At 33.6% G+C, this 25,796-nt stretch overlaps 7 protein-coding genes across 15 annotated transcripts in view; 3 read left to right on the forward strand and 4 right to left on the reverse strand.

Annotated features, from left to right (window-relative positions):
* Positions 1-15,347, forward strand: part of Corn (microtubule-binding protein cornetto) — a 23,940-nt gene extending 8,593 nt beyond the window's left edge. For 6 of the 7 annotated variants that reach the window (XM_070311787.1, XM_070311785.1, XM_070311788.1 and 3 more), the window contains 10 exons: positions 275-610; positions 741-2,187; positions 2,341-2,456; positions 2,558-2,698; positions 2,786-2,883; positions 2,954-3,137; positions 3,429-3,654; positions 3,739-3,989; positions 4,086-4,297; positions 4,390-4,762. In XM_070311787.1, the coding sequence (XP_070167888.1) occupies positions 296-610; positions 741-2,187; positions 2,341-2,456; positions 2,558-2,698; positions 2,786-2,883; positions 2,954-3,137; positions 3,429-3,654; positions 3,739-3,989; positions 4,086-4,297; positions 4,390-4,582 (3,183 nt within the window). In that variant the 5' untranslated portion in view covers positions 275-295 and the 3' untranslated portion in view covers positions 4,583-4,762. Of the gene's footprint in view, positions 1-274; positions 611-740; positions 2,188-2,340; positions 2,457-2,557; positions 2,699-2,785; positions 2,884-2,953; positions 3,138-3,428; positions 3,655-3,738; positions 3,990-4,085; positions 4,298-4,389; positions 4,763-15,232 lie in introns of those variants that run through there. The other variant, XM_070311789.1, reaches the window with a different exon arrangement.
* LOC138941744 (uncharacterized) lies at positions 7,338-8,635 on the reverse strand. The gene is made up of 2 exons (XM_070311625.1): positions 7,804-8,635; positions 7,338-7,618 (listed from the first exon to the last, which is right to left on the reverse strand). The coding sequence occupies exons 1-2, from the start codon at positions 8,193-8,195 to the stop codon at positions 7,540-7,542; spliced, it is 471 nt and encodes a 156-aa protein (XP_070167726.1). The 5' UTR covers positions 8,196-8,635; the 3' UTR covers positions 7,338-7,539.
* Positions 9,951-11,394, reverse strand: LOC138941833 (uncharacterized). The gene has a single exon (XM_070311716.1). The coding sequence runs from the start codon at positions 11,083-11,085 to the stop codon at positions 10,240-10,242; it is 846 nt and encodes a 281-aa protein (XP_070167817.1). The 5' UTR covers positions 11,086-11,394; the 3' UTR covers positions 9,951-10,239.
* On the reverse strand, positions 11,283-13,792 carry LOC138941835 (uncharacterized). 3 transcript variants are annotated; one of them, XM_070311718.1, is made up of 4 exons: positions 13,647-13,791; positions 12,770-13,474; positions 11,868-12,292; positions 11,283-11,336 (listed from the first exon to the last, which is right to left on the reverse strand). In XM_070311718.1, exons 2-4 carry the CDS (start codon positions 12,950-12,952, stop codon positions 11,312-11,314), a joined length of 633 nt encoding a protein of 210 aa, XP_070167819.1. In that variant the 5' UTR covers positions 12,953-13,474; positions 13,647-13,791; the 3' UTR covers positions 11,283-11,311. The 3 variants fall into 3 exon arrangements, with proteins under 3 accessions (XP_070167819.1, XP_070167820.1, XP_070167818.1); XM_070311719.1 differs by lacking the exon at positions 11,283-11,336 and adding an exon at positions 11,475-11,559 and having other exon boundaries at positions 12,833-13,474; positions 13,647-13,792; XM_070311717.1 differs by lacking the exon at positions 11,283-11,336 and adding an exon at positions 11,475-11,559.
* A 109-nt stretch (positions 15,348-15,456) lies between the features above and the next one.
* Positions 15,457-17,765, forward strand: Pkaap (A-kinase anchoring protein pkaap). The gene is made up of 9 exons (XM_070311701.1): positions 15,457-16,016; positions 16,093-16,216; positions 16,293-16,429; positions 16,541-16,691; positions 16,807-16,921; positions 17,058-17,232; positions 17,308-17,381; positions 17,506-17,558; positions 17,676-17,765. Exons 1-9 carry the CDS (start codon positions 15,457-15,459, stop codon positions 17,763-17,765), a joined length of 1,479 nt encoding a protein of 492 aa, XP_070167802.1.
* A 1,419-nt stretch (positions 17,766-19,184) lies between these two features.
* LOC138941717 (G-protein coupled receptor 143) lies at positions 19,185-21,392 on the reverse strand. Its single transcript, XM_070311583.1, has 6 exons — positions 21,208-21,392; positions 20,698-20,803; positions 20,427-20,521; positions 20,180-20,358; positions 19,775-20,102; positions 19,185-19,692 (listed from the first exon to the last, which is right to left on the reverse strand). Exons 1-6 carry the CDS (start codon positions 21,355-21,357, stop codon positions 19,450-19,452), a joined length of 1,101 nt encoding a protein of 366 aa, XP_070167684.1. The 5' UTR covers positions 21,358-21,392; the 3' UTR covers positions 19,185-19,449.
* Positions 21,393-22,675: 1,283 nt separating this feature from the next.
* LOC138941743 (bifunctional purine biosynthesis protein ATIC) lies at positions 22,676-25,780 on the forward strand. The gene is made up of 6 exons (XM_070311624.1): positions 22,676-22,831; positions 23,292-23,495; positions 23,627-23,915; positions 24,015-24,899; positions 25,024-25,288; positions 25,464-25,780. Exons 1-6 carry the CDS (start codon positions 22,813-22,815, stop codon positions 25,581-25,583), a joined length of 1,782 nt encoding a protein of 593 aa, XP_070167725.1. The 5' UTR covers positions 22,676-22,812; the 3' UTR covers positions 25,584-25,780.
* Positions 25,781-25,796: the final 16 nt, after the last annotated feature.

Consider the following 25,796-nt stretch of genomic DNA (forward strand, 5'->3'; position numbering starts at 1 on the left):
AACAGAAGACGGGCGAGTTAGATTTATGCGAGCTGAAAATATATCTAGCCAGCTACTATCTCAACTGTATCTATATATCTGTATTTGATTCTATATTTAATTATAAAATAGTAAAGAGTAAAATTAATATTTTTTTATACAAGAAGATTTATTTTCGAGGAAAAACAGTATTGCAATACAAAAAAATAGAAAGATTAGTTCCTTATTGCACAATTATGCTTATTGTTAGAGTTGCTATATATTTTTCCCTTCTACATTCAATCGTATTTTTTAGTGACAAGATGACAAGATCGAAATGAGTGATTCGCTTAATATCGTGACAATGGAGACTTCGTGCCTCGAGTCCGAAAATTGTCTGAAGGTATCCTCGACGATGCAGAACGTGGCGCGGCAGGACTCGGGCGTACCGGAGGATCTCGCGTCGCCTATCAATGAAGCGCAGACACTCAACGGAGACGAAGATCCAGATCTCACTATGAACAGCGAATGCAACATCACGGTGATCCATATTACCGAGTCGCAGAAAACGAATGAGAAGTTGGCCGAGAATAAGGACAGCAAGGATGGCAGCGACAGCGGAGTCGAAGGTTGCACGACGGAAGTTCCAAGAGTGAGTTCTTGTGAAAAATGTTTTCAAATTTTTCCACGCACACACATACTTAAAATTGAAAATATTTTTATATAATAATGATTAATGATATTCACTAGCAGTCTTTTATCTGGATCAATTTTTCTTGCAGGTACGCAGTAGGAATAGTATCGACTACGCGAGTAGTTGCGGTGGCTTGGACGAGGCCTCTTGCGATTCTAGTCTTGTTAGTTGTTGCTCGGTATACGAGGATCCATGCGGATCCACGTTACCGGATGACGTTCGGCTAGGCGCCACTGGTGGGGAAGGTACAAGCGAGGGTGGTAGCGAGAGTTCGTCCATCGCTGGCAGCGTGTCCGTACGAACGAGTCGTATGAACGTGAAAAGGACCACGACCAGCGTAACTAAGAAAAAAACCTCGAGCGCTACCGAGACTTCGCAAAAGAATGCTCGTGCGAAACCAACGAATAATACAACTCCGGGTTGTATGAATCTGGGCGTGACGACACCGCGATCCAAGTCGCGAACAGCGACTCCTAGAAATATCCTGACCAAGACGCAAAGCACGAGTAAGGAAAGGGAGCGGGACCGTCCGCGATCAAGAGAGAAATTGACTGTCCGTGAATCGCTCGTTGTGGAGGTCACCAAGACGCCTGTTGGTAGCCGCGGTACAGCGACATACGGTTGTCGGTCCAACAGCAACGCCATGTCCAATCTGGCCTCGACTCCCACTTCATCTTCCGTCACGAGAACGAGGACGAGAGCGTTGCCTGACTCGCTACCGTCCGCGCTGACCACGGAGATCAACAAGGATCTCGCGCAACGTAGTGGACGGGCCGTTAGAAATGATTCCTCGAGATCAAGGGCGACTTCCAGCACGCGAGGAGTGCGCACGCCAGTGTCCACGCCGTCCGAGGAAACAAGAAAGAAGCTACCTTCCTTGTCAACTCCTCGTGCTCTCTGCGCCAAAAATACCACTTTGCATATATCTGATAACAAAGTTACCGGTCAAGATAATAAAGCGTTGGACATGTATGCAACGTTGCCACGTAGAAATAGAAATAAACTGACGATCTCGAAAGCTGGAGAAAAGACGGACAAGACGAATAACAGTAGACCCGGTAGTCGCGATGCTAGTCTCAGTAGATCCGTCGAAAAGAAAGTTATCGGCGGTAAGGACTCGAATTCCGTTCACTGCAAAAGCTTGCCGCCATATCCTAGACAAAGAATTGTCGAAAAGACTCGTATCTATCATGAGACCAGCGCGCAGACCGGTTTGACCGGGCAGGATATCGAGAATGTGATGTCCGGCCAACCAAGCGCTATCGTCGGACCCGAGGTGATCGAAAGATTGCACAAGAGTTGCCAAACAGAGGATGCGTGGAGCGACGTACAAGTCTTGCAGGATAATTTGAGACGATTGAATGAGGAGAACAATGGACGACAGCAAGAAAACGAGAGACTGAAGCTTGAATTAGCCGAAGCCAATCGTCTTTTAGAAGAGGAACGAGCCGATCACGCATTTGCGCGTCAAGAACTCGATAAAAATGCGCAAAGGATATTGGCTATGCTGGGCACTCCGCAATCAGAACATGCAGGTAATTTAACAAACAACGTAGCAATGCAAAAATAAGCGACAACTTTATTCATAAAGTAAGATTATTGTGTATATGTTTTGCGTATCTGCGTAAGCCTGTAAAAATAAAATTTATAAAATAGAAGTTACATTATCTATAAAATTTTTTTTTCAGAGGGCAGCGACAGTTTTCTCGAGCTCGAATGTCATATACAATCCTCGGGACAAGTTGTTGCTAATCAACAAGTCGAAATAGCTGATTTGCAATCGCTTTGTCGTATGTTGAGCAGGGTAAGAATATCATACAACAATAATTATAAAACATGAAAAATTGATGTAGAAAGGGAGAGAGAGAGAAAGAAATAATTTCTTTTACGATATTTTTATTAAAGGATTTAGAGAAAAGTTTAGCCGCGCAAAAAGCCTTGCTACAACAACAGCAAGAATTAGAGGCCGAGTCAGCTGAGATGCAAGATTTCCTCCAAGAAGAGAAATCTACTCTGGCGGATGCACTTAAGGAGGCCGAATCAGAGGTATATTTTTTAAATATCCGCTTCTCTTAAAATATGACGTATCACGCGCGCGTATGTTTCTATCTCATACTTATTTGCTTTCCATAGCTCAAAAAGAAAGATGAGACTTTAATTCAACGACAAGCGGAATTAGAAAGACAAACGGAGGAGTGTAAACACTTAGTACGAATTAGTGAACAAAGAAGGTATATATTTCATGAAAATTTTTATGCTAAACATTTTGAACAATATTTTAAAGCTTTTATTAATATTTAGGCAGGAGAATTTATCAATGAGTATGAAATTGAATGCTGTCGAACGAAGAAGTAGGGAACTTTTACTAACTCAAGGCGCTGCCATGTCCGGAGCAGCTGTTGCTCTCTCTGGACTTAGCACTAGATTAGAAGGATTGATAGATCAATTAATCGCTTCTTATAATATTTCGATAAAGGATCTTGAGGTAGGTATACATGATAGTAGTAGTAGTAGATGGAAGGTTAATATTCTAATAAGTTGTAAAAATAATTATTTTTTTCCTTATACAATAAAATTAATAATCGAGAGATATTTTCTCTTTATGATCATTCCCTAACAGCACACATGTCCAGAGAACGTCCAGAGACCATCCAGAGGTATCCAGAGGATGAGTAATATCCTCTGGGTGTCCTCTGGATACTCTCCGGATGTCCTCCGGAGGTGCGTTGTTAGGGTTAATAGAAAGTTTAATTATATCATTATTCTTTTTTCATAGGACGTCATATATCATAACGAAGCCTATAGCAGAAGTAATAGTAGCATGGAGTCTAGTCCAGTTCACTCCAAGCAGAATTTAAAGGAACGTACGCCAAGTCCGAAAAGCGGATCCTTTGTTTCCGCGGTAATTAGTGCTATTCGAAACGCCGCGACACATCCATTCGCGACGAGAAACAACATTGACAAAAAGTCCAATCTAGATTCGTCCAAACAGATTTACAAAGGTAATAGAATATAAGTAAGATATGTAACGATAAATGGATTATAAGTTTACATTCATTAAATGTGAGATTTTATCTTCCGCACAGAATTAAGCATGGAATCGTCATCTGACTTGCTCGATTTTGAAACCGAGCCATGTCTGATGATGGAAAGTGTTCTAGAAGATGTACCTTTGCCTGATACATATTCTCACAACATGGTATCGAGCAGCGATTCTCTTCGCAGAGCTTTAAGTTTTCCCGAAACGACGGACGAGCATAATATGAGGAAGACGAAGATAGGCGACGATTGTACTAGTCTCATGAATCTCACTCAAGCCATCTTACATCGTCGTAAGGCAAGTGAATCTGAAGTAAATCGAATCCGTGATATTTAAAAGTATTGATTACGATTGACTAACAACTGATCTAAAATATTGTATATTGATTCGCAGGTGGAAGATGAGGGTGATGACGATTGTGATTCCATAAGCGAATCTGACACCGGGACTAATGACGGTCCTGTACCTTTGACGGATTATTGTCCATCTGTGGATTTGGTCGATCAAGTGATCGAAGTGGATAATCTCGTTACCAAACTTCTTAAGGTACTACGTATCATACAGCTTGATAACGATACATGTATACAGGAATTGAAAGAAGAGAAGTAAGTTTATATTTATATACATCATGAACATTTTTTAAATTAATTGAATGATAGAAATTAATTTTAATTATTTGGAATATCATTATTTGCAGGTCTAGCTTGGAGATAAAATTAGAGGCTACCATGACAGAATTGAACGAACTTCGCAAAATTGTTGATAATCTGCATCAGTCACCGGAAGAAGTTCTGAACAACGTGTCAGATCGGCGACGTAGCGTCGTGGAAAATTGTCGGATTCTGCTCAAAGAGGTAATAGCCGGCGATGTCGCCGATACATTTTTATAATGTGCTTCTTCCACGAGCTACTGCCATATCTTTAACATAAATTATTAATTTTTTCTGAAAAAAATGTCAAATGGAATAATACCTCTGTAGGCGGGTAAGGAGGAATTAAAATTTGACGAAGCTGTACTTGCTATTAATAGCGGTCCCAGTGAAGTAGATTGCGAAGATCTCAATGCGAACGAAGCGCAACTTCCATTTAATGTCTCTTTAATATCTTTTTAGTTTGGTATATATTTTTCCTAAGAATGTATAACATTATATGAACGATTTCAAGACTTAAGAATGTCAAGTTCTGAATTAGTATTGACTACATTAAGTATATATTGACGAATGATTTATATATATTGTTAATCGCGAAACTGTATTGAAACTTTCAATTTTGACGTGAACGAGTTTTTCAGAAAGTTTTGTGACGACTTATGTATTTAAATCATATCTTTTCTTTCTATTTATTACATTTATTATGTTTTGTATCTATTTGTTTTTCTATTATAGTTTCTATTTTATCGTTTAATTTCGAGGATTAAAATGAATATATATACAATATTATATGTCAAAATCGAAAAGAAGAAAAAGTTAATTGGATCAAATTTGGATGACCATAAATTCACTGCTGTTTTTAAAATATATATAATCGTACATCTAAAAATAATTATTTCAAAAAATTAATAATTGTAGTTAAACACTTATGTTCAATTGTAATTATCATATAGTCTACAAAAGGATATCAGAGAATATTTAATTTTACTGATTTTATATTGCATATTTTTTCGTACCAGTGTTGGGCAAAATACATGAATAATGGTTGATAATTCTAAAGAGGTATTTAAATGTATATTATAAATGTATCAGTGTATACCAAATACACATATGTTATTAAAATGCATATATAATAAAAAATACATATTGTACAATATGCTAATATATTTCCTGTGAAGATATATAATTGTAAATCGTGTTTATCATTATTCGCAAATATATTTAACCCAATACTGGTTCCCACTGAGTACAGTTCATCTTGTAGAATGTTATTTTGGATGATAAAAATATAAATCTCTATAAAATATCTCTTTAAAATCTAGACTTGTGAGTAAAATAACGACATTATAATTTTCATGGCGAAATAAACAGGGTATCTTCCTATTACAATAATAAAAACATTAATATTTAATGAAGAATATAACAAATGCAAAATACTATCATCTAAAATGAAAGGATGCAATTTCAATAACTTATCATGTACGTATAATCATGCATCGCTTCTATATTACCATCATTACTATAAAGAAGCTAAGAAAATAAATAGCGAAATATTTTGTAACAAATCATAGATAAAAATGCATAAGAGAGAGAAACTTCTTAATAGATAAAAATTAGAAAAAATATTTGAGTGATCATATTTGTGTGTGCAATTTCTTCCTTTTTAACTAAAAATGTATGTATATTAACAATAATAACAACAATAGGCTCAGAATATTAACAATTAAGTGAGAAAACTGACAAATAAGAGTCAAAGCGCGGGTATTGGTGCGCGAACTTATTATTATTAAATTTTTATAATAAATGTGTATTTTAAAAATATACGTTTCGGACCGTTTTTTGGTCCATCTTCAGCATAGATATAAATATATAAACATTAATATTTTTAAACTTGACGTACACAATATCTGTTATTGCAATCAAATTTGGATTGATTAATTATCGATTTTAATTTGAAATTTGACTGCAACAACCAATATTGTGTACGTCAAGTTTTAAAATACCAATGCAATCTTTATATATTTATATCTATACTGAAGATAAATCAAAAAACGTACATTTTTAATACACATTTATCACAAATTATTAAAAATTTAACAATAATAAGTTCAGGTACCAATACCTGTGCTTTGTCTTTTATTTGCCAGTTTCCCCATTTAATATATATGTATATTAAATTTTATAGGAATTATGTTTGTTTATGATAGATCTGAAAAATTTTTTGCTAGATTGCTTAGAGTGAAACCAAAGTTGATATGTGTTGTAAAAATTTAGACAAAGCTCTTTTCAATCAAAACGAAAGATTTTAGGAAACGGGAAAGGGTTTAGAAACGCAGAGTCTCTAAGTATAGCTTTAAGCATTTTCATCGGAAACATTGTGATGATACATCAAGAAGTATATAACACATATGTATTTTAATGTTTAATTAAATAAATTTTCATATATCGAGAAAATATAAATGCATAACAGTAAAATTATAATATTATATTGTACATAACACACATAAAACAGGGTATCAATCATGTAACTTCTTCTCTAGGGCGGAACCGTGAAAAGTAAAAAATTTTGCCATTAATTTCCATGGTAATATTTTTCAATTTTCATGTTTACGTCCTAGGGAAAAGTTATATGATCGATACCCAATATTATCACATAAACATATTTGAGAAATTCACGATTGTCAATGTAAGAACCCCTCATTATCATCGTTAATATATCCGTTTAATTTATTAACGGTGATATTAACGATTGATTAACAATTTTATTGCAATTCCATTATCTCAAAATAAGAACATAACATCAAAATTGAACATCACATCTAAATACATATGTGGATACTAAATCTATTGCTTTGCATTATATGAATAATGTCGAGTTCATAAATAAGGTAATCAGTGCATTTCTTTATTGATAATAGGTACTACATAAATGCATAGTTCATATCAAATCGATCGTCAATCATATACATTATATTTTATACGAGTATTTGTTCATTATCCCTGTAGATGCAGATATCCTATCCTTATAACGCATGATTTTAAAAAAATTGTATTTTAAATAATTATGAAGTTAAATGTGGGAAGAGAAAACCTGTAAAATATTAAGAGGAAAGAAAGAAACATAACATTTTTCTAATATATGTTTTATACGGAACACTATTGCATATTGAAGCGAGTACGGGTATTGAAGAGCTGTTTTAATGCACGTTCATGCCTCGTTCGTGATGTATGCGATGTATTAAGGGCGCCAAGAGATTCGTCAATCGCAAAGCTGATCTGGAATCAAAAAGTGTGTGGTATCGTCATAACAAATTAAATTATTTTTATAATTATAAAATTAAAACTATATGTTTTAATATTAGTTATAATAAGACATTAACATATTAATGATTATAATTAAAATGATTATTAACATTATTTTTAAAAGAATATAAAGTAACTCTGAAATCTCAAACTCTTACTTATGTATTGTTTTCGAGATCGCTGATTCGGTTTTATTGTGGACGTTATCGGCATTGGGTCTCTCGCCAATAGACTGAATTGCAGGTCCACTGTGGTTGGAAATCGATAGATTAGAATCGGTCTCGCCAGCCATAAGTAGTAGTGCCTCGACTGGCGCGAATACGAATACCACACCGTCTACGTGGATACGATAGTTCTCGGTTCCGTTTTGTCGCTGATCATAGTAATCGGTGGTATCGGAAATCGACGCGGCCGTCGTCTCCTGCGGAATCACCGAGGAGGAGACTTCACTTTTGGGCGACTCCTCGGTGATGGGTAAACACCGAACGCTCGTTCCAAAGGAAGCGATGAGTAACACAGTCTTGAATATACGCATGTTGATCGATAACATTGGTCTTCTGTTCCAAAAATCCTCTCGATTTTATTAAATTAAAAAATTGTTTTCTGTTCAACTTTGATTGTGAGAACCTGGACAAGTTCAGAAATTCAAGATATTCTCTCTTGGATCGCCGAATTCGCCAAGTTATTTCCGACTCAACGAACGTGAACTCGAGACTAGCCGACCACTTTTTGCAACTTTTATAATGCGATTGGATAGGACTCGGTATCTCTGGAGATGTAACGAAAGCGAGCGAAATAACTTTGGAGAACGATGTGTCCGGACAACACGGAGGATGCCCGAGGTGTGACGACCGGGCGATGTCTCGTACCAGAAGACGATTCTGATCCCCACCTGGGCGATTCGAACAGCCTTCCTTCGGTGGGTTCTGGAAACGGATCCCTGGAAAAGTTCAAGAACCTCGGAAGAGCTGACAGCGACCTGCTGCTAACGGCATGTATCTCGTCACAGCACTGTTGATATGCCGTAAACAACTTGTAATTTACGCGAAAATTTGAGGGAAGGTTCCGAAGCTCGAACGTGATTAGATTCGTACTTCATCATCCTTATTCGTAATTCAATTATTAGTAAATTCTCGTAAAAAGTCGAGAATATATTTTTTAAAAATTATTATAAGCTTACTTGATATTAGAAAATAAAACTAATAAAATTATATCATTTTTATTTTCAGTCGCTCAGAAACTATTCATTTTAGGCGAGTTAAATATATATATGATCTGAAGAAGATATGTGGGACCTAAAACAATTTCATCAATCATTAGATTCCTTCTGATTTATTGCAGTTATTCAAAACCATCATCGAAAAGAGAAGAAAGAAATTTGATATCAATATAATAAAATAACAATATTTGAGGATTGAAACGCGGAAGTGCTGAAGCTGATACTCATCAACGATGTATCAAGTGTCGCTTGTGGCAGTAACCGGTTTCATTCAAGAGAAAAAGGAGCAAGAAGAGAAAGAACATGAGATGACGCCGAAGATAAAGCGTAATAGTTATGGCACGATATAACGTGCAGATATATATATCTATAGACATATATAAGTATACAGGAGTATGCGCATCTATAGCAACCGATCTTTGTAAAGGGCAATGTCCTATCGTGGCCGTTCGCCATGAGTTCGTTTCCCCATCCTGCGGCTCTTGGCGCCTATTACCGTAACCTTGCCCTTGCTCTCTCTCTTTCTCTTCCGCCTTGTGCTAAGAATCAATGTCATCGCAGAATTGCCACTGCTTTTGGAAACGATCTTCGTTTCCGGAAATCTTTGTAAAGGGCAATGTCCTATCGTGGCCGTTCGCCATGAGTTCGTTTCCCCATCCTGCGGCTCTTGGCGCCTATTACCGTAACCTTGCCCTTGCTCTCTCTCTTTCTCTTCCGCCTTGTGCTAAGAATCAATGTCATCGCAGAATTGCCACTGCTTTTGGAAACGATCTTCGTTTCCGGAAATTCTCATAGGATTATATCGTATATATCTTTGGTTATCCTTAATTAGTAGGATCATGTTTTAAGAATCCATTCGATACTTTTACATTACAGCTTTAAAAAATATAAAAAACAAAAAAAGTAAATAGGAAAAGATAGGACTTAGCATTTTTTTTTTTTTTATTAATGAGTTGGAAGAGAATTTAAAAATTCAATAAAATTAATGAGAATCGCTTATAGCTTATATGATCTCCATTCATATTTAAATGCATATTCACGTTGTTATTGTTGTTTAAATATTTTATTTGAAGCTTGATAGATACATACAGTGTAACTTTCGCGCATACATTGGTTTATATAAAACAACAACCATTTCGCATTTTAGCGCATTCTAAGCATTCAATTAATCAAAAAATTCGTTGCTTTTCTTCGACATAACTTTTGCACTATTAAACAAAAAAAAACGAACTTTTTGAGATTGAGATAATATATAATAGATCTATAACATTTGCTAGAAAGACAAAAAGAGGAAAATGAAATATTGCATCAAGAGAGATAATCACGATATTAAGTAGCGTATCTCAATGTTTAAAAACTATAATCATTGGAGCTGCTAAAAAGCCCTGGTCGACTCGTCAAACTGGCAAATGCCGGATACGTCGCGATGTCTTCCTGGGCCGCAGTTCTCGATACCGCCGCCTATCAATGTTAGCTCATTCTGTTGTTTATCCTCAGATAATGAAGCCACGTCGTTCTTATCAGCGTTCGATGGGGGCAGCGCCACATTCTCTTCTCTGCGAAGCAATTGTTTCTTCAACGTTGTCCCCGGCCTTCCTGATTCGATGTCGGAATTCCAAACATTCTCAACTACATTTCGCGCCCGTCCATCATCCTCAATCTTGGATCCAAGTATTTTTCTCGCATCCACGAAGTATCCTATAATAGCCGGTTCCTCGCGACTTTTGGGAAAATCGAAAGCTTTCACATTTTTCGCGATCCTGTCGTCAGTTTCTATTATTTTATCTTGTTGCTGTTCGTTAGAGACAGAAAAAATTGTCTGCTGATTCGAAACGTTCGTCGTTTCTTTATTTTTTCCGTCTGTTTTTTGCACCGTGCTTCCTTTATTCGAATGATTTTCGTTTATCTGTATAATTTCTACAATTCCTTCTTTCCAAGGTTCCATGCCACGATTTTCTTTGTCGGATCTGATTAATTCTTGTTCCTTCGACGAACTCGACCGGGAGACCAATTGCTGCTTGAGCTCGAGAGCCTGCAATGCCAGGTCGTTGAGCAGATCGTTGTTGCTGGGGATGGCCACAACGAAGAGAAGATTCTCTAGTTGGGCATGCAAGTTGAAATCGCCCTCCTGTCGCTGATCATACTTAGTCGGAGCAGTGTCAACTTTGACAAGCGTGAAGAATGCCGTACCGAGGAAGAATAACATTTGTATCACCGCCATCCTCGTGATATGTATATATATATGTTATATACACGTTATATGCACGTATGGTATAGATAAATACGTGAGCGATGAGAGATGAATTTTGAAGTAAGTGACGCTGTTCCACCTTGGCCGTATTGCTCTTCGGCAACGCGAGCGAAACGAACGGGATCCTTTTCGCAACTGCGACGATCGCGCGGGTTCGCCGTGCTTGTGACTCGTCGCGCGAACCGGTACGTGGAATTTATATGATAGGGGGATCCATCTCGCTATTGGATTAAAACATCACATACAGATTGGCGTGGAATTGAAATTAATTGTTTGTCCAACGTAATAGCGGATGGGAAGATAGCGTAGGTAATTATATAAATATTCTAAAGTTTAAATGAATTTGTTTTTATACATAACAATTAGTCGCAGAAGTCGAGAGCCAAAATAATCGAAAGAAAAATTACAAGCTTCTACGACGCGAGGTTGATGTTGCGTTTTCTCCTGAAAATTGTTTTAATTATATATCGCATTTTAAGAACGGAGGTTTTCTGCATTTTAGGATTCATTGCCAGTATCGAAATTCAAAATACAGAACCGTGAAATAAAAGGAAATACATCAGGAATATAATTACAGTTACAAAAGTACAAATATAAAGAATTTATTTCATCATTAAAAGCAAACATAACTGAAACTTGATATGGATATTTATTTTCTATTTAACTTAATTTCTAACGATTACGCAACTTAAATTCGATCAATGGAGAAAGATCCAATCGATCGGAAGATTTATTGTTGCAATTGTACTCACGGCAACAAGGACAACCATGGACGACGTGCTCGTCGACAACGTCCGTTGCCATTTGGAATATATCCGGATTTACAACGCTTTTGTGATCGTACGGCAGATTTCATCATAGATGAAGAAGCGACTGCTGCTTTGGACTCTCCGTTCTCTTCACTCGATTGGCTCTTATCGTTATCGACATTTGATGTCAAGTTCGCGATACCGTTCGATGGATCAACATTCGGAATTTCTTCGTCATTCGGTAACGTTGTATTACGGTATTCCGTTGAATTTACATTACCAGAAGACGTCGAGACAGTCAAATTTGGCGACGAAAGAGATTCGGAAACTCCTGTAATATCGCTGTTTTCCGTGGTGGAACTTGGGATGGGCTTGCTGCCGCCCGGCTTGATAGTGAAGTCTGCATAATCGTAGAAGTAATCATAATCCTGCAAGGACAACAAGACGTTGATGATTAATATTTATTAATAATCTTTAATGCAATTTATTTAATTATTCAGCGAAGAGCATGAAGTATATAAGGTTATATATATATTCTAAATATAAATCTTACAATTAAAGATTGTATACGACGTGATTAAGAGAGAAGCTTTGACCATTTCAACTATAAGAATATATCAATAGCAGAAATATTTTTTTCAATATATATATATATATATATATATATATATACATCGTAATTTAAAATTTAATTTATATTTTTATATAATTTTTTTCTAGAATTATATTGTTATATAATTTTTGTCTTATCTATAGCGCGAAAAATTTAAAGTAATTTAGAAGATTATAAAGGTGGATATAGAAAAAGATAAAAGAATGATACTGCATCCTAAGAGAAAATATCCATAGAAGAAGAGGGAAAAGGAAGAGCTCGCGTGACTTCCTCTTGGAGAGGCTTCATTTACCGTATAATCGTCCAAGAGTTTGGAGTCGAGCAGTGCGACTACACGCAGGTCCTTGAGCGCTACCTGCACGTTCAGGTCGCCGGTCTGCCTCTGGTCGTAAGTCGCCGCTCTAATCGACGTGGATGTTGCGGTGGTAACGCGACAGACCGCGATAACGAGGAGGCTGCATAGGGCGTGCTGCATGATCGTCGTCGTGGCGCGACCGCGATCGATCCTCACGAGCTACGACTGAAAAATTCCCAACGGCGGAAGCTACGGGCCTCGTTCCGATCGCATGGGGGGGCCTTCGGCGGGGACCTACATCGCCCGATAGCCGGTTTACTCGTCTCGAACGTGACGATCCAAGCATGCTGGCGTGCGTGGACAAACCGGTACAAACGTGGACAGCTCGCAAGACGCGTCCTATTCTCGTCTCCGTCACCTTTTAGCCTTCACTTCGCTTTGCGATCTCTCAAGTACGATGCCCGGCCGTTGCCCTCTCGCGCTACGCATTCTACCTTGACAGTCGGTCTTCGAAGTGTACGTATACATTCGCAATCGAATTTCTGACTCGCGTATATTTTTATCCGCTCGTCCACTTTGGTCGTGCATAAATATTTGCACGTGTGCGCTCAATCTCGACATCGAACGGTTATTTGGTATCGTCCACTTGCCATAATTTCGAAAAATTGATCCTGAATGTATTGTACTCCTGTACAATATTTTCTGTAAATAAAGTAAAAAAGTTTATAAAAAAAGAAACTCTCGCGAAAAAATTGCGAGATAATTGCTATTTTAGGTATCTTTATTTTATAACTTTTATAATTTATTGCTTATTGAAATATGTATTGATTATTTTGTAATATATGAAAAATGTGAATGAAGTACATATATTTACCTTAAACAAAACATGATCTCTTCTCGTAATATGATCGCAGATAGCGATCGCGAGATTCATTGAAAGAAGATCCGACAATGATCAAAGAGAGATCTTTTGTGTTAATTCCAGATCATATATCGTTCATTACACACACACACACACACACACACACATTGTCAAATATATAGACAATATGCAAATAATTATAGATATAAAAAATATAGAGAAAACCACATCTTTGCACAAATACAATTAATTTTTTTCAGCTTATAAAAGTCGTAAATAAAACTGAGTATGTATATATATATATATATAGTAAAATGTCATATATATTACGTTACCTCGACAGTAATGGACAATAATACTAGCGCCATATTGTATTAACTGTTCGTATTTCGAAAGCATATAGAAAACGCGCGCATTTAGACCGATTCTACAATAAGTCGTATGTCGTTAATCGTAAGGAGATTGACCAATCACAGTCCATAATTTCAAAAAAAAAAATTGACTGTGGTTGGTCAATTTGCTTACGGCTAACGACATACGACTTATTGTAGAACCGGCCTTAGCGAATTGCATTCGCGACGTATGCACTTTCTACACCCTCTTGGATCCCTTAGCCCTTCTCTCGCCGAGGCGCACGGCGCGCCTATGTTTACGTTGCTTTTAGATATAAAATACGCATCTCTCTCTCTCTCTCTCTCTCTAGTGTGAATGTAGCTCTCCGAATCGGTCCATAATCTTACGAGTATATCTCGATAGCGCTTTCTCGAAGATTCGGATTTTCCGCGATGCGCTCTTACTGCACCTGCACCCGCGATCTGTCGTAATCGACGATGCAAACAACACACAGTAATCTGTCACTTATGCTTGTAACCCGTAATGACGCCAACGCGAAATGTCGCGCATCGCCGCGTTTGCGCGTAACCGGGGTGTGATTCATTATCATTGTCGGCTGAATCGACACGAAATTCAATCTGTCAACTGGATTGCGATCCCGATCGCGCGGCACAGTTTGACATTTCAGCGATGTGTTCCATTCATCTTCTGTAGAATACGTTCGTAATCGTAGTTATTGTTTTCGTGACCTGTACGTCATCGGCGACTCTTATCATGTTACGCGCTGACACGAACGATGCTCCATTTTTTTAAGAAGATTGGTAATTACACGCGTTTGTCGTTTAAATTACATACTCGACAAGAAAGAAATCACTTTTCTATTTAACACTGTATAACCTTGTTGTTTCCCACATCTGACCCTTTGACATTTACAGCACGCGGTATTTCTTCTCTTCTTTCTCCACTCTCTTTTCTCCAACATTCTATTTCCATTAAAATTGAAAATAGAACTTGAAAAATTGCTTTAATCAATCGCATTTTGTGTCGTCAAGTTCAAACTTTGTTTACTTTATGTAATATGTTGTACACAACTACTGTTTATATATTTAAAGACAGAAATTAATTAAATTATCTATATACAAATATCTTAGATATTTATATATGAAAAAATGATTATTTGTAACAATATATATTCTTTTACCATATATACATAATTAACTCTCTTCTATCTTCTCTATTATAATAATTGCATGCAATGTTTGCAGGACAAAGGGATAAGCCGGGATTGTTAGAAACTTCACCTACAAGATCGACGAGTTTGGGAAACTTTCCGACAAATGCATTCAATAGTAATGCATCGTCCATTCAAACACCTTCGGGTATATTATGCGTTCTCGAGGAAGAAGAGGAGGAAGAAATTCTCAATAATGACACTAAAGAAACATATACCTTCAGCTCTCGGTTGTCTAAAACTCTACCGGAAGTACTTATGGACAAGAGTGCCCTTGGTTATTTCATTCAGTTTATGGACATCAGAAAGCATGTAGCTCTCATAAAGTTTTGGCTAGAGGTGGAATGCTTGTGCAGTGCATCTAGCATATCCAGTGAAGATACAGAAAAAGCTAAACACTCAAATCAAAAGGACTTATTAGAAACTTTGCCTAATTCCTTAGATGATAACGAAAACCTTAGTTGTAATGTACTCCCTAATAATGTAGATATTCAAACATGCAGCGAAGTACCATTTGATGAGAATAGCGATAATATAACAACCTTATTAAATGGTATGCCAAAGACTAGTCACACGATAAGTAAAGCACAACAATCAAATAAAGATTGTGGCAGTAAGAGACACGACATGACAACAACTAGACAGGATGCTTTGAGAATTTACAAGAAATATATTCTCAAAGAAGCCCTGGGTATAAATCAATTATCTGAAGAATTAAAGTTGGAGATGGAGAAAGCTGTCATGCAGGAAAACAATGAGCCTATATTACAGTGCCTATCTGCTGTTCAAAGCATAGTATATGATATACTAGAGAAAGAGTAAGTGAGACATACATTCATTAATATATGCTATGTAAATAAACAACTTATACATCCAAAAAATTTTATTTTGCAGATATATAAACGATTTTTTACGAAGTCAGTTTCATTGTAAACATCAAATTGATGTGCTCACCAGTGGCGATGTACAGTTAGCAGATATATTGTATAATGAGACAGCATTCTTTTACTTCATGGAGGTTTACATCTTTTCATCAATTATTTTTGTAACAGAAGTTTTGATTAGAGATATTCTCATTCTTTTCATTCTTTTAGTTTATGGAACTTGAAAATAAGCGAGAATTGTTGGATTTTTGGATGTCGGCTATAAGTTACAAACAGAATCTCTTGGAGAAGAAAGGTGCAGCCGATCCCGAAGAGGCACAGTCTGATGCCGTTATTATTTATGAGAAGTAATTTCTAAAGCTATATATAGAAAATACATCTAAGGCTATATATATATAAAACACTTAAAAGAGAGAACAAAAAAATTTTTATGAATTTTACTGTTGTTTTTTTTGTAGGTATTTTAGCTTACAAGCAACTATGCCCCTCGGATTTAGCGATAAAATTCGCTTTCTTGTAGAACAGAACATTTGTCGCGAGGACGAGGAGGGTACACAGCCCGATTGTTTTGATAAACCCAGTAAAATTGTGTATAATTTTCTCAACAAGGTACACCACACACTACACAAATTTGCTCTTATTACACATTAATACTTGTTATATAAGTTCTTGCATTAAAAGTAATTAACTGAAAAGCCATGTATTGCGTTATATTTTCTTTTAGCATTATCTCCCGGCGTTCTTATCTTCACAACTGTATTATAAATATTTATCGGAGCTAATCAGCACGATTCAGAGCAGCCCGTGTCCGAGTTTACATTTCAAGATAAGGAGAACAGGTTGATATCAATTGATGATTTCAATAACATAGTATTCTTGTAAAATGTTATAAAGATATCATTTCGTTTAATAAGTAATAATATTTTCATATAATAAATAAATAAGATTTAATATATTTTCAACATATCTATACAGGTTCAGATTGTAGTAGTGAAGTGAGCTCTGTATGCACTAGTATGCCAAGCACTTCTCAAATAGGAAGCGATGGCAGTAGATTACCTAATAATAATAAAAACATTAAGAATAACCTGAACATTGACACCAGGCAACTTTATGATCCAGATTCCTTATGGCGGCGCAATAAATATAGGTATTTTAATACATACATTTTTATATCAACTCTAATTTATATAATCCATATAAAATAATTTAATGTATTTTTCAGTTTAAACATTGGTTATGTTGATAACTTAGGCAGATTTATTACCGAAATAGAGCCAGATCCTTATAGAAAATATGGTAAGTAATATATACATATTAATATATCAATTAAAATATATATATATATATATATATATATATATATATATATATATATATATATTAATATGAGATTGTATAAAATCAAATATGTAAATTTCAGAATCTCGTCTAACACGTGTTGTAAAACGATTTGTAAATATAGAACAAGATAAGGTAAATATTTTATAATACTTGTATTTTTTAATATTAAAATAATTTGCGTGCTAAAAGCAATAACATAATTATTTTATTCATATATTGTATTATAATTTAATAATTAATTTTTTATAGGCTAAAGAAGATTTAGCATGGAAAATTGCTGAGATGATCGTTCGTGAAATCACATCTTTAACACTTGGAGCTTCGAATCTTCCCTCTTGATGGTGCAAATTTGACATGACGATTTTAAGATCTTAAATTTTCTTTAAGTATAAAATATTTTGTATTATGTATAGGTATGTTCTCTTTGTTTTAAATATTAGTGAAATAATGCTGCAGATTTTGCCAAAGTGCCAAACAAATGATCAATATAAATAAATAATTTTAATTAATCAATTTTTTGAACGTACAACATATTTTAAAAAGAAAGTACAGATAGTATTGTGGAGAGAAATGTCTTCTATGTCTTTGTTTTATACTTTTATATTTCAAGACTTGTTGCCAAATATATTTTATAATCAGTAAAAATAAATTAAACAATCGATGATTTCACTTGAATTTATTATTAATGTAAATAACTTTATTACAAGTGAAATATATATATATACAATTTGTTTCTATAAAAAAATTTAGGAAGCAGCATAATTTCTAATATTTTTCATGGCTATTAAGAGAGAGAATCTTTCTATTTTTTAATTTATTATAAAATACTCGATAAGCAGAGAACAATAATTTGATATATATACAATTGCTTCATCATTTCAAATTTTCTTTTCTGTCATTTCTGTCTATCAAAATAACTTTTTTTTGTGAAAAAAAGAATTATTTATTGTTTGATGAAATAATCTCAAGAAATGTTAAAATTTATACATATCTCATGAAATAATTTAAGTTATTCATTTTCTAATCTCTTTGATTCTATTGTAAAAATTTTATTAGTTCTTATTTTTAATTATTTTGTATTTATATATATGATTTAATAATATCCTTCGCACATTAATGTTCTCGCTTCTAATGACTAATATAGAAATCAACAAATCTTTAAAATATAAGATTTGTATTTTTTTTTATTGCTAATTTATACAATAATATATTTGTGTTAAAACATAATAATGATATATTTGTATGTACAATGATACATGTGTGGCCGCCGGTGATCGTGATATTATGATATAGAAAAAGATATATTTTAACACTGTATTTAGTATATAACATAATATTTAAGTACAAAATGTTATTAAATAATGAGATCCTTATTATATATATATATATTCTCTATTTATATTTTGTTATATCTTTTTATTTTTGATACCATTACAAAAATGCATATCATAAAAATATATTACTGGCGCTTTATTTATGAAAAATAATGAACAATTCATTATATATGCAGATGCATCAAAAACTTGATTTCTCTTTTAAATAATTTGTACTTTATTATATGAATTATCTCTTTTCAATTCTTATATTTCTGTATCACCATTTTAAAAGAACTATTATCTCTATAGAGAATAATTAAATATTACTAAATTATATACACTTTTTTTTGTTTCTTACATCAAATGTAATATATATATATATATATATATATATATATATATATATATATATATATATATATATATATAAATTGTACTTTTATATAAAATTTCTCTATAATATTAAAAATATTAAAAAATATTTATTTTTACTCTACAATTATTTTTATATCACAAAGTTTTTCAAAAAATTTTATTGCACTTGTAGAGAATTCAATTTTCTGAGATTTCGAAAGAGTTTCATGCACATTGAGTCTAACTTTATGATATATAAAACTTTTAATCATTTTATATATTAAAATTATTTTCTTTAAAAATAGAATAGTATATATAATATTTACATTTTTAAGACTGGCAGTAAAAAATTCTCACAGAGACGAAGATCCATTTATGCTGATATGTGGTATATTCTGTCTGTATTCTCTTCTTGGATTCAATAGTGGAGATGATTCAGAAAAATGAGCACTACTATCTCTTTTCTCGATCGTATTTAAATGTATATTGGTACTCGATTTGAAATCTTGACAACATTCAAGACGTAATTTTTCTCTTCTGTTCCAGGATTGATAAACAATCGCATTAAAGAATGCTTGAAGAGGATTTGTTACAGCCTGTTAATTAAAGATGTCTTAATCACTTGTCTAAGTTGTAGCATACACATATATTTTAAGTGAGAATTACATCTAAACATACCATTATATACCATAAAGTAATAATTGCCGTAATCGGCAACTTAAACCATAGAGTCCACAATAATATCCCATTGATTAAATTGGGCGTCCAGCATACATAGTAGACCATATTGATGAGAGCAAATTTTAATCTAACTGTTTGTATCAATCTTCGTTCCCTTCCAGTCATTTGAGCCATGCTATGTAAAACTGCCGTTTCAAGATCTCGAGTTGATGCAATATACAAAATAGGATTTGTAATCATGACTACTGCCAATAATACATATGTAGCACAATAGTTTGGAAGAATACGCAATATGGCACTGGATAATGATGTCAAATTGTGACAACTGTAAGATAATCTTGTACTTATTATCATCACAAAATATGTATGCAAAAATAATTGTGATACTTGTAAAAATCTAACTTTGCATCTGGAATATATAAGATGATTAGTCCAAATGAGGTAAGAATGGCTGGCAGCACCCAAGCCAAAGTATGATAATATATAGAATAGCCGTTTTTATCGCCTAACAATAACTTCATGTCTACTGCATAACATAATGTCCATATCCATGTAGCCATATAGAAATATTGAGTCCATGCCTACAAACAACAATCTCTTCGCAAAGTTCTACATGTAATTGTGTCTGGTGTAAAAATATCAACGTTACCGACGACAAAGCGCAAAAAATAACACTCGACATATCGCCTTCCATTGGCATGATAGACTTGAAATTCCTCCATAATGCCGACCTTACAAACACACCTGATCAAGTATGGAACAATTAAATAAAACATACTTATATATTATTGTATATTTATCAATATTGTTGTCATGTATTCACTGACCAAAATTAAGAAAATGAAATTGTGATTAATTTGTGGAAATTCATATAATATACTAAGTTATTGGCATAATCAAATTGCGATAACAAACTAGACCTAAAGATGCTAAAAGATCAGCAACAGCAAGCCATACAATAATATCTCGCCCTCTAGAAAAGCTTCTCCATCGTTGAGAAATATTCAAATCTTCCCGAGGTAATATCTGTAAAAAATTTTTTTTCAATTTTGAAGCCTCCCCATAATTGTAAATATGTGTTAGAAAGGAGGGAGGGGTATTTCTTATGCATATGAATTTGTTTCAATTAATATTAAATATTATTAATATTAAATATTATATAATAATATTATAAAATATAAATCATATCATTCTCACTCTCTCTCTCTCTCTCTCTCTCTCTTTCTCTCTCTCTCTATATTTATATATATATATATGTATGTATATAATTAAAGAATGATTTTAATTCTATACGTGATAAAAAGCAATATATTTTAAATATTTATTCTTTATAATGGTAATAATACTGTAATATTATAATTAGTGTAAAAATTTTATAAAATAAAAACCGGTGAGATGTGTAACTTCTCTTACAGTTCCTATAAATTTACCTGATAAATCGCACCTATCATACCCATTATCGATGATATCATGCACACTGTATTATACGCATCAGTATTAAATTCTTGCATTATCGTTATAGCCTTGTCCGTTCGGTTTGTATGATGACAACAAAAAGTTTGTAACGTTGGATCGGCCATTCTTTGGTATTATCCGATATAAAGGCCGTATTACATTACAGGTTACGGGCTCGGTTGCGGTTGGAGTTACGATCGATAGTTACTAATTGACCAATCAACCGGCAAGCTTTGCTCCGATTGGTCCTTAATAGACCCCCTAGACTAGGGGCCCTGATTAACATAGCCTAAAGCTGCCTAAAGTCGATATTACATTTGTCATACGACAAACATTTTAAGCATACTGATTGGCTGCAAAATAGAAAATTTCTTGATTCCCTAGAAATTAGCCAATCAATGCGCTTAAAAAAATTTGTCGTACGACAAATGTAATATCGACCTTATACTGGTCCACAACAGCCTTTTGCTTTTCATAGTCTTTTTCATTTGTTGTCTGACAATAAATATTATAATTAAAATTAAAGATTTTTCCACAAATGAGATTAGTACCAAGTTAGATTAGGAAGTAAAACTTATCAAATAGTTGAGTTGTAAACATTATGCAACTATAAAGGATACAAAACCGAATACATTTGGTAGTAAAAATTATTCTGACTTGATAAAAACATGTCATGAATTTTTTTTAAGGAACGAAACATTAACGTGTGTATAGAATGTCTGAATATCCTAGAATGAGATACATAAATTTAAAAAAATTTTTAAAAATTTATATTATAATTTATATTATATATCCCCATATATGTATACGTCTACGTAATTTAAGATAATAATATAAAAATCTTTACCATTCTTTTTTAATATTATATATTGGATAAAATATTGAGTTGAAAAGTTAAGTTGGCGTATATTATACGATATAGTGTTCTAAACTAGAAGTTTTCTTTTTTTCTTGAATAAGAGAAAAGAAAAGAGAGAAATGTCTTTAGGATATTTATAAAGTATAAAGCGTTTTGTTCACGAGGGGCAAGATATAGAAAGAATTTTTCAATATCTTAATCCGTCTCTTGAAAATACACTAATTACCATGATTACATTAATCGTTCTTTTCAATCGTCCCTAAAAATAGAAGGATTATAATTAAATCATCTATATTATTCGTCTCTCATTTTAATAAAAACAAAAATCGATTTTTTATATCTTTATTTACAAAAATATCTTAAATTAAGAGAACGATTTTGCATTAACGATCGTGTATTTTATTAAATATATTATGCTTATTATCTGAATACAATAAGATGACATTTGACCGGTCATCTCTTTACCATTATTGCGAGATATTTAGACGTCATATATGAGACGTTATCTCGTGTTGACGTGGTCGCTGCTGGAGATCTGTTTACGCATTGTATCTTTCCGATATATAATATATGTTTTTTCGTAGCACATCTTCATTGCTGTCCATTGAATGAAATTAAGCGTGAATTCATAAGAGATATTTAGCTTAATATTTTAATTAAAAAAAAAAATAGATTTGTTTCGTGAGTTTCTCTACATTTTGTCCAGATTTAACGTGTGAAAATGTCGGTAAATAAATTAGGTAAGTTTATATTTCATGCAGAACTCATAAAATTGAGATAAAGCAGGATTGGATCAATTTTTAAGAGGACTTACCTTTGGTCAAATTTTCGATTTTTTTGTTACAGTTTCATGTAGTTTAAATAATAATTTGAATTTTAATAAATATGCAAATATATATATAGTTTCACTTTCCATATATTAAATAGAACAAATATATATTTATTGTATTTTAAAGATTAAAATAAAAATAAATAAATAATAAAAATTAATACAGCTGAACAAAGACATATATATATGAATATTAAAATAGAAATATAAATTTTTAGATACTTTTAGATTAGCATAGATTTTATAGAGTTTTTTAAATTCTTAAATTTAATTTTCTTTTGTTTCTTTTTCTTCTATCATTTTTTATATTATAACTTGTAAATAATTATATGATAATAGAGAAATACTTATAAATTTTTTGAAATTTTCAGCTCTATTAAGTGTATCTGACAAGACTGATTTGTTGCCATTGGCGAAAAAGCTGCATGAATTTGGATTAACATTAATTGCCTCTGGAGGTACAGCACAGGCATTGAGAAATGCTAATTTGCCTGTACAAGATGTTTCGGAAGTTACAGGAGCACCTGAGATGCTTAATGGACGTGTGAAAACTCTACATCCTGCTATACATGCCGGTAAAGATAAATATCTTTTGTCAAAATATTTGATAAGATTCATCTAATGAATATATTACATAGCAAACATTTCATATATGTGTAACTATAACAAATCAATATTTACAACATTCTTATTTCTATATTGATAGGTATTCTTGCTAGACTGACCAATTCTGATACTCAAGATCTTCAGAAGCAAAATTACAATCTTATTCAAGTAGTAGTTTGCAATCTATATCCTTTTGTAAATATTATTTCGAAAGCAAATGTGACAGTTGAGGATGCAATAGAGAACATCGATATTGGTGGTGTAACTTTATTGCGAGCTGCTGCCAAGAATCATAACAGAGTTACAGTTATCTGTGACCCCAACGATTATGAAAGAATCATTAAAGAGATGGAAACTGCTGTTGATAAAAATACCTCTCTACAAACTAGGTAAGTTCTTGTGATAATGTAAATTTGTACATCTTGCTATTATAATTATTATGCTATTATAATTAAAATTGTTGTTTAACCTTTTTATACAATTTGTAGGCAAACTTTAGCCTTGAAAGCATTCACTCATACCGCCGAGTATGACAACGCTATTTCGGATTACTTTCGCAAGCAATATAGCGCTGGAATCTCGCAACTTACTCTTCGTTATGGCATGAATCCACATCAAAAACCCGCACAGATTTTCACTACCTTAGAAAAGTTGCCATTGACTATAGTAAACGGATCACCAGGTTTCATCAATCTATGTGATGCATTGAATGGTTATCAATTAGTGAAGGAATTAAAATCCGCGCTAAACTTGCCAGCAGCAACTTCCTTCAAACATGTTAGCCCGGCTGGTGCCGCGGTTGGAGTCCCTTTGGATAATATACAGGCGAAGCTGTGTCAAGTGGACGATCTTTATGATCAACTTACACCTCTAGCAACTGCCTACGCTCGTGCGCGAGGTGCTGATCGCATGTCCAGTTTCGGCGATTTCATCGCATTGTCTGAGCCATGCGATGTTACAACGGCCAAGATAATATCGCGAGAGGTTTCAGACGGAATAATTGCCCCTGGCTATTCGGAGGAAGCCCTTCAAATATTAAAGAAGAAGAAAAATGGTGGATATTGTATACTTCAAATTGATCCTTCTTATGTACCATCTGTAGTGGAACGCAAGATTCTATATGGCTTGGTTATGGAACAAAAACGTAACGATGCAGTTATCGACAAGTCGACATTTGATAACATTGTAACGACGAAATCGAAGATTCTATCGGAGGATGCTATCCGCGACCTAATCGTAGCAACTATTACTGTCAAATATACGCAAAGCAATTCAGTCTGTTATGCGAAAAATGGACAAGTAATCGGCACTGGCGCAGGACAACAATCTAGAATTCACTGCACTAGGCTTGCCGGAGATAAGGCCGATAACTGGTTCGTTATATAGTTCTTTTAATTTTATATGTATATGAAAATATTATAGATATGATATGAGTATATTAGAGTATATTTTAATTATGTATATATATATTTTTAGATATTGTACTCTCTTTTACAGGTGGCTTCGTCAGCATCCAAGAGTGATAGGAATGAAATTTAAAAAAGGCGTGAAGAGAGCGGAAATCTCTAATGCTATTGACAATTATGTCAATGGATCTGTGGGAAAGGATATGGATGAAGCTACATGGGCCTCCATGTATGAAGAAATACCTGAAAAACTATCGGAAAGCGATAGAATTGAATGGATTAAGAAACTGAATAATGTTGCTCTGAGTAGCGATGCTTTCTTTCCATTCAGAGATAATGTTGATAGAGCTAGACTTGTATGTACGATGTATCACTTATACTATGCTCTGTGATATTTTCGTGATATAATTATTTAAATAGTTAAAATTATGTGTTAAATGCTGATTTGTTTTTCTTGTAGATATAAATTTACATCATTTATAAATTTTTTTCGATGATGTATCTTTTTTCTTTCATTCTTTTTTCTTTCAGAGTGGTGTCAAGTATATCGCGAGTCCTGCTGGTTCTACAAATGATACAGCAGTAATCGAAGCTTGCAACGAACATGAAATAGTGCTGATTCACACTAGTTTCCGCTTATTCCACCATTAGATCTAAGATACAAATTATATATATCATTGTTGGTATTTTTATATTTTTGTACATTCCAAAAAAAAAAGATTTCTTTCTATTATAATGTTTTAATATACAAGAAAACTAATACCACAAAATATTTTTGTATTTTTCTTTTAATATCAAAATTTATGTACACAACTATACATTATTAATAAACATTTATATAAATTCCAGATATGCATATATATT

The sequence above is a fragment of the Polyergus mexicanus genome, unplaced genomic scaffold (assembly GCF_030449975.1).
Source record: "Polyergus mexicanus isolate NDT 795.1 unplaced genomic scaffold, iyPolMexi1.0 SCAF_20, whole genome shotgun sequence".
In the NCBI taxonomy this organism is placed as follows: domain Eukaryota; kingdom Metazoa; phylum Arthropoda; class Insecta; order Hymenoptera; family Formicidae; genus Polyergus; species Polyergus mexicanus.

Bases quoted from the DNA above. Each gene is read 5' to 3' on its own strand.
- LOC138941743 (XM_070311624.1), top strand. The intron at 23,496-23,626 runs GTAAAGATAAAT...CTATATTGATAG, and splicing joins ACATCCTGCTATACATGCCG to GTATTCTTGCTAGACTGACC. The intron at 25,289-25,463 runs GTATGTACGATG...TTTTTCTTTCAG, and splicing joins ATGTTGATAGAGCTAGACTT to AGTGGTGTCAAGTATATCGC.
- LOC138941833 (XM_070311716.1), bottom strand. From the start codon at position 11,085: ATGGCGGTGATACAAATGTTATTCTTCCTCGGTACGGCATTCTTCACG.
- LOC138941717 (XM_070311583.1), bottom strand. From the start codon at position 21,357: ATGGCCGATCCAACGTTACAAACTTTTTGTTGTCATCATACAAACCGA. The intron at 20,522-20,697 runs GTCTAGTTTGTT...ATACTTGATCAG, and splicing joins TGATCTTTTAGCATCTTTAG to GTGTGTTTGTAAGGTCGGCA. The intron at 19,693-19,774 runs GTATGTTTAGAT...TTTAATTAACAG, and splicing joins TTACTTTATGGTATATAATG to GCTGTAACAAATCCTCTTCA.
- LOC138941835 (XM_070311717.1), bottom strand. From the start codon at position 12,952: ATGCAGCACGCCCTATGCAGCCTCCTCGTTATCGCGGTCTGTCGCGTT. The intron at 12,293-12,769 runs GTAAATGAAGCC...TTGTCCTTGCAG, and splicing joins AACTCTTGGACGATTATACG to GATTATGATTACTTCTACGA. The intron at 11,560-11,867 runs GTGAGTACAATT...AACAATTTTCAG, and splicing joins CCATGGTTGTCCTTGTTGCC to GAGAAAACGCAACATCAACC.
- Pkaap (XM_070311701.1), top strand. From the start codon at position 15,457: ATGGACAAGAGTGCCCTTGGTTATTTCATTCAGTTTATGGACATCAGA. The intron at 16,692-16,806 runs GTACACCACACA...ATTTTCTTTTAG, and splicing joins TGTATAATTTTCTCAACAAG to CATTATCTCCCGGCGTTCTT. The intron at 17,382-17,505 runs GTAAGTAATATA...TGTAAATTTCAG, and splicing joins AGATCCTTATAGAAAATATG to AATCTCGTCTAACACGTGTT.
- LOC138941744 (XM_070311625.1), bottom strand. From the start codon at position 8,195: ATGTTATCGATCAACATGCGTATATTCAAGACTGTGTTACTCATCGCT. The intron at 7,619-7,803 runs GTAAGAGTTTGA...TTTTGATTCCAG, and splicing joins ATCTCGAAAACAATACATAA to ATCAGCTTTGCGATTGACGA.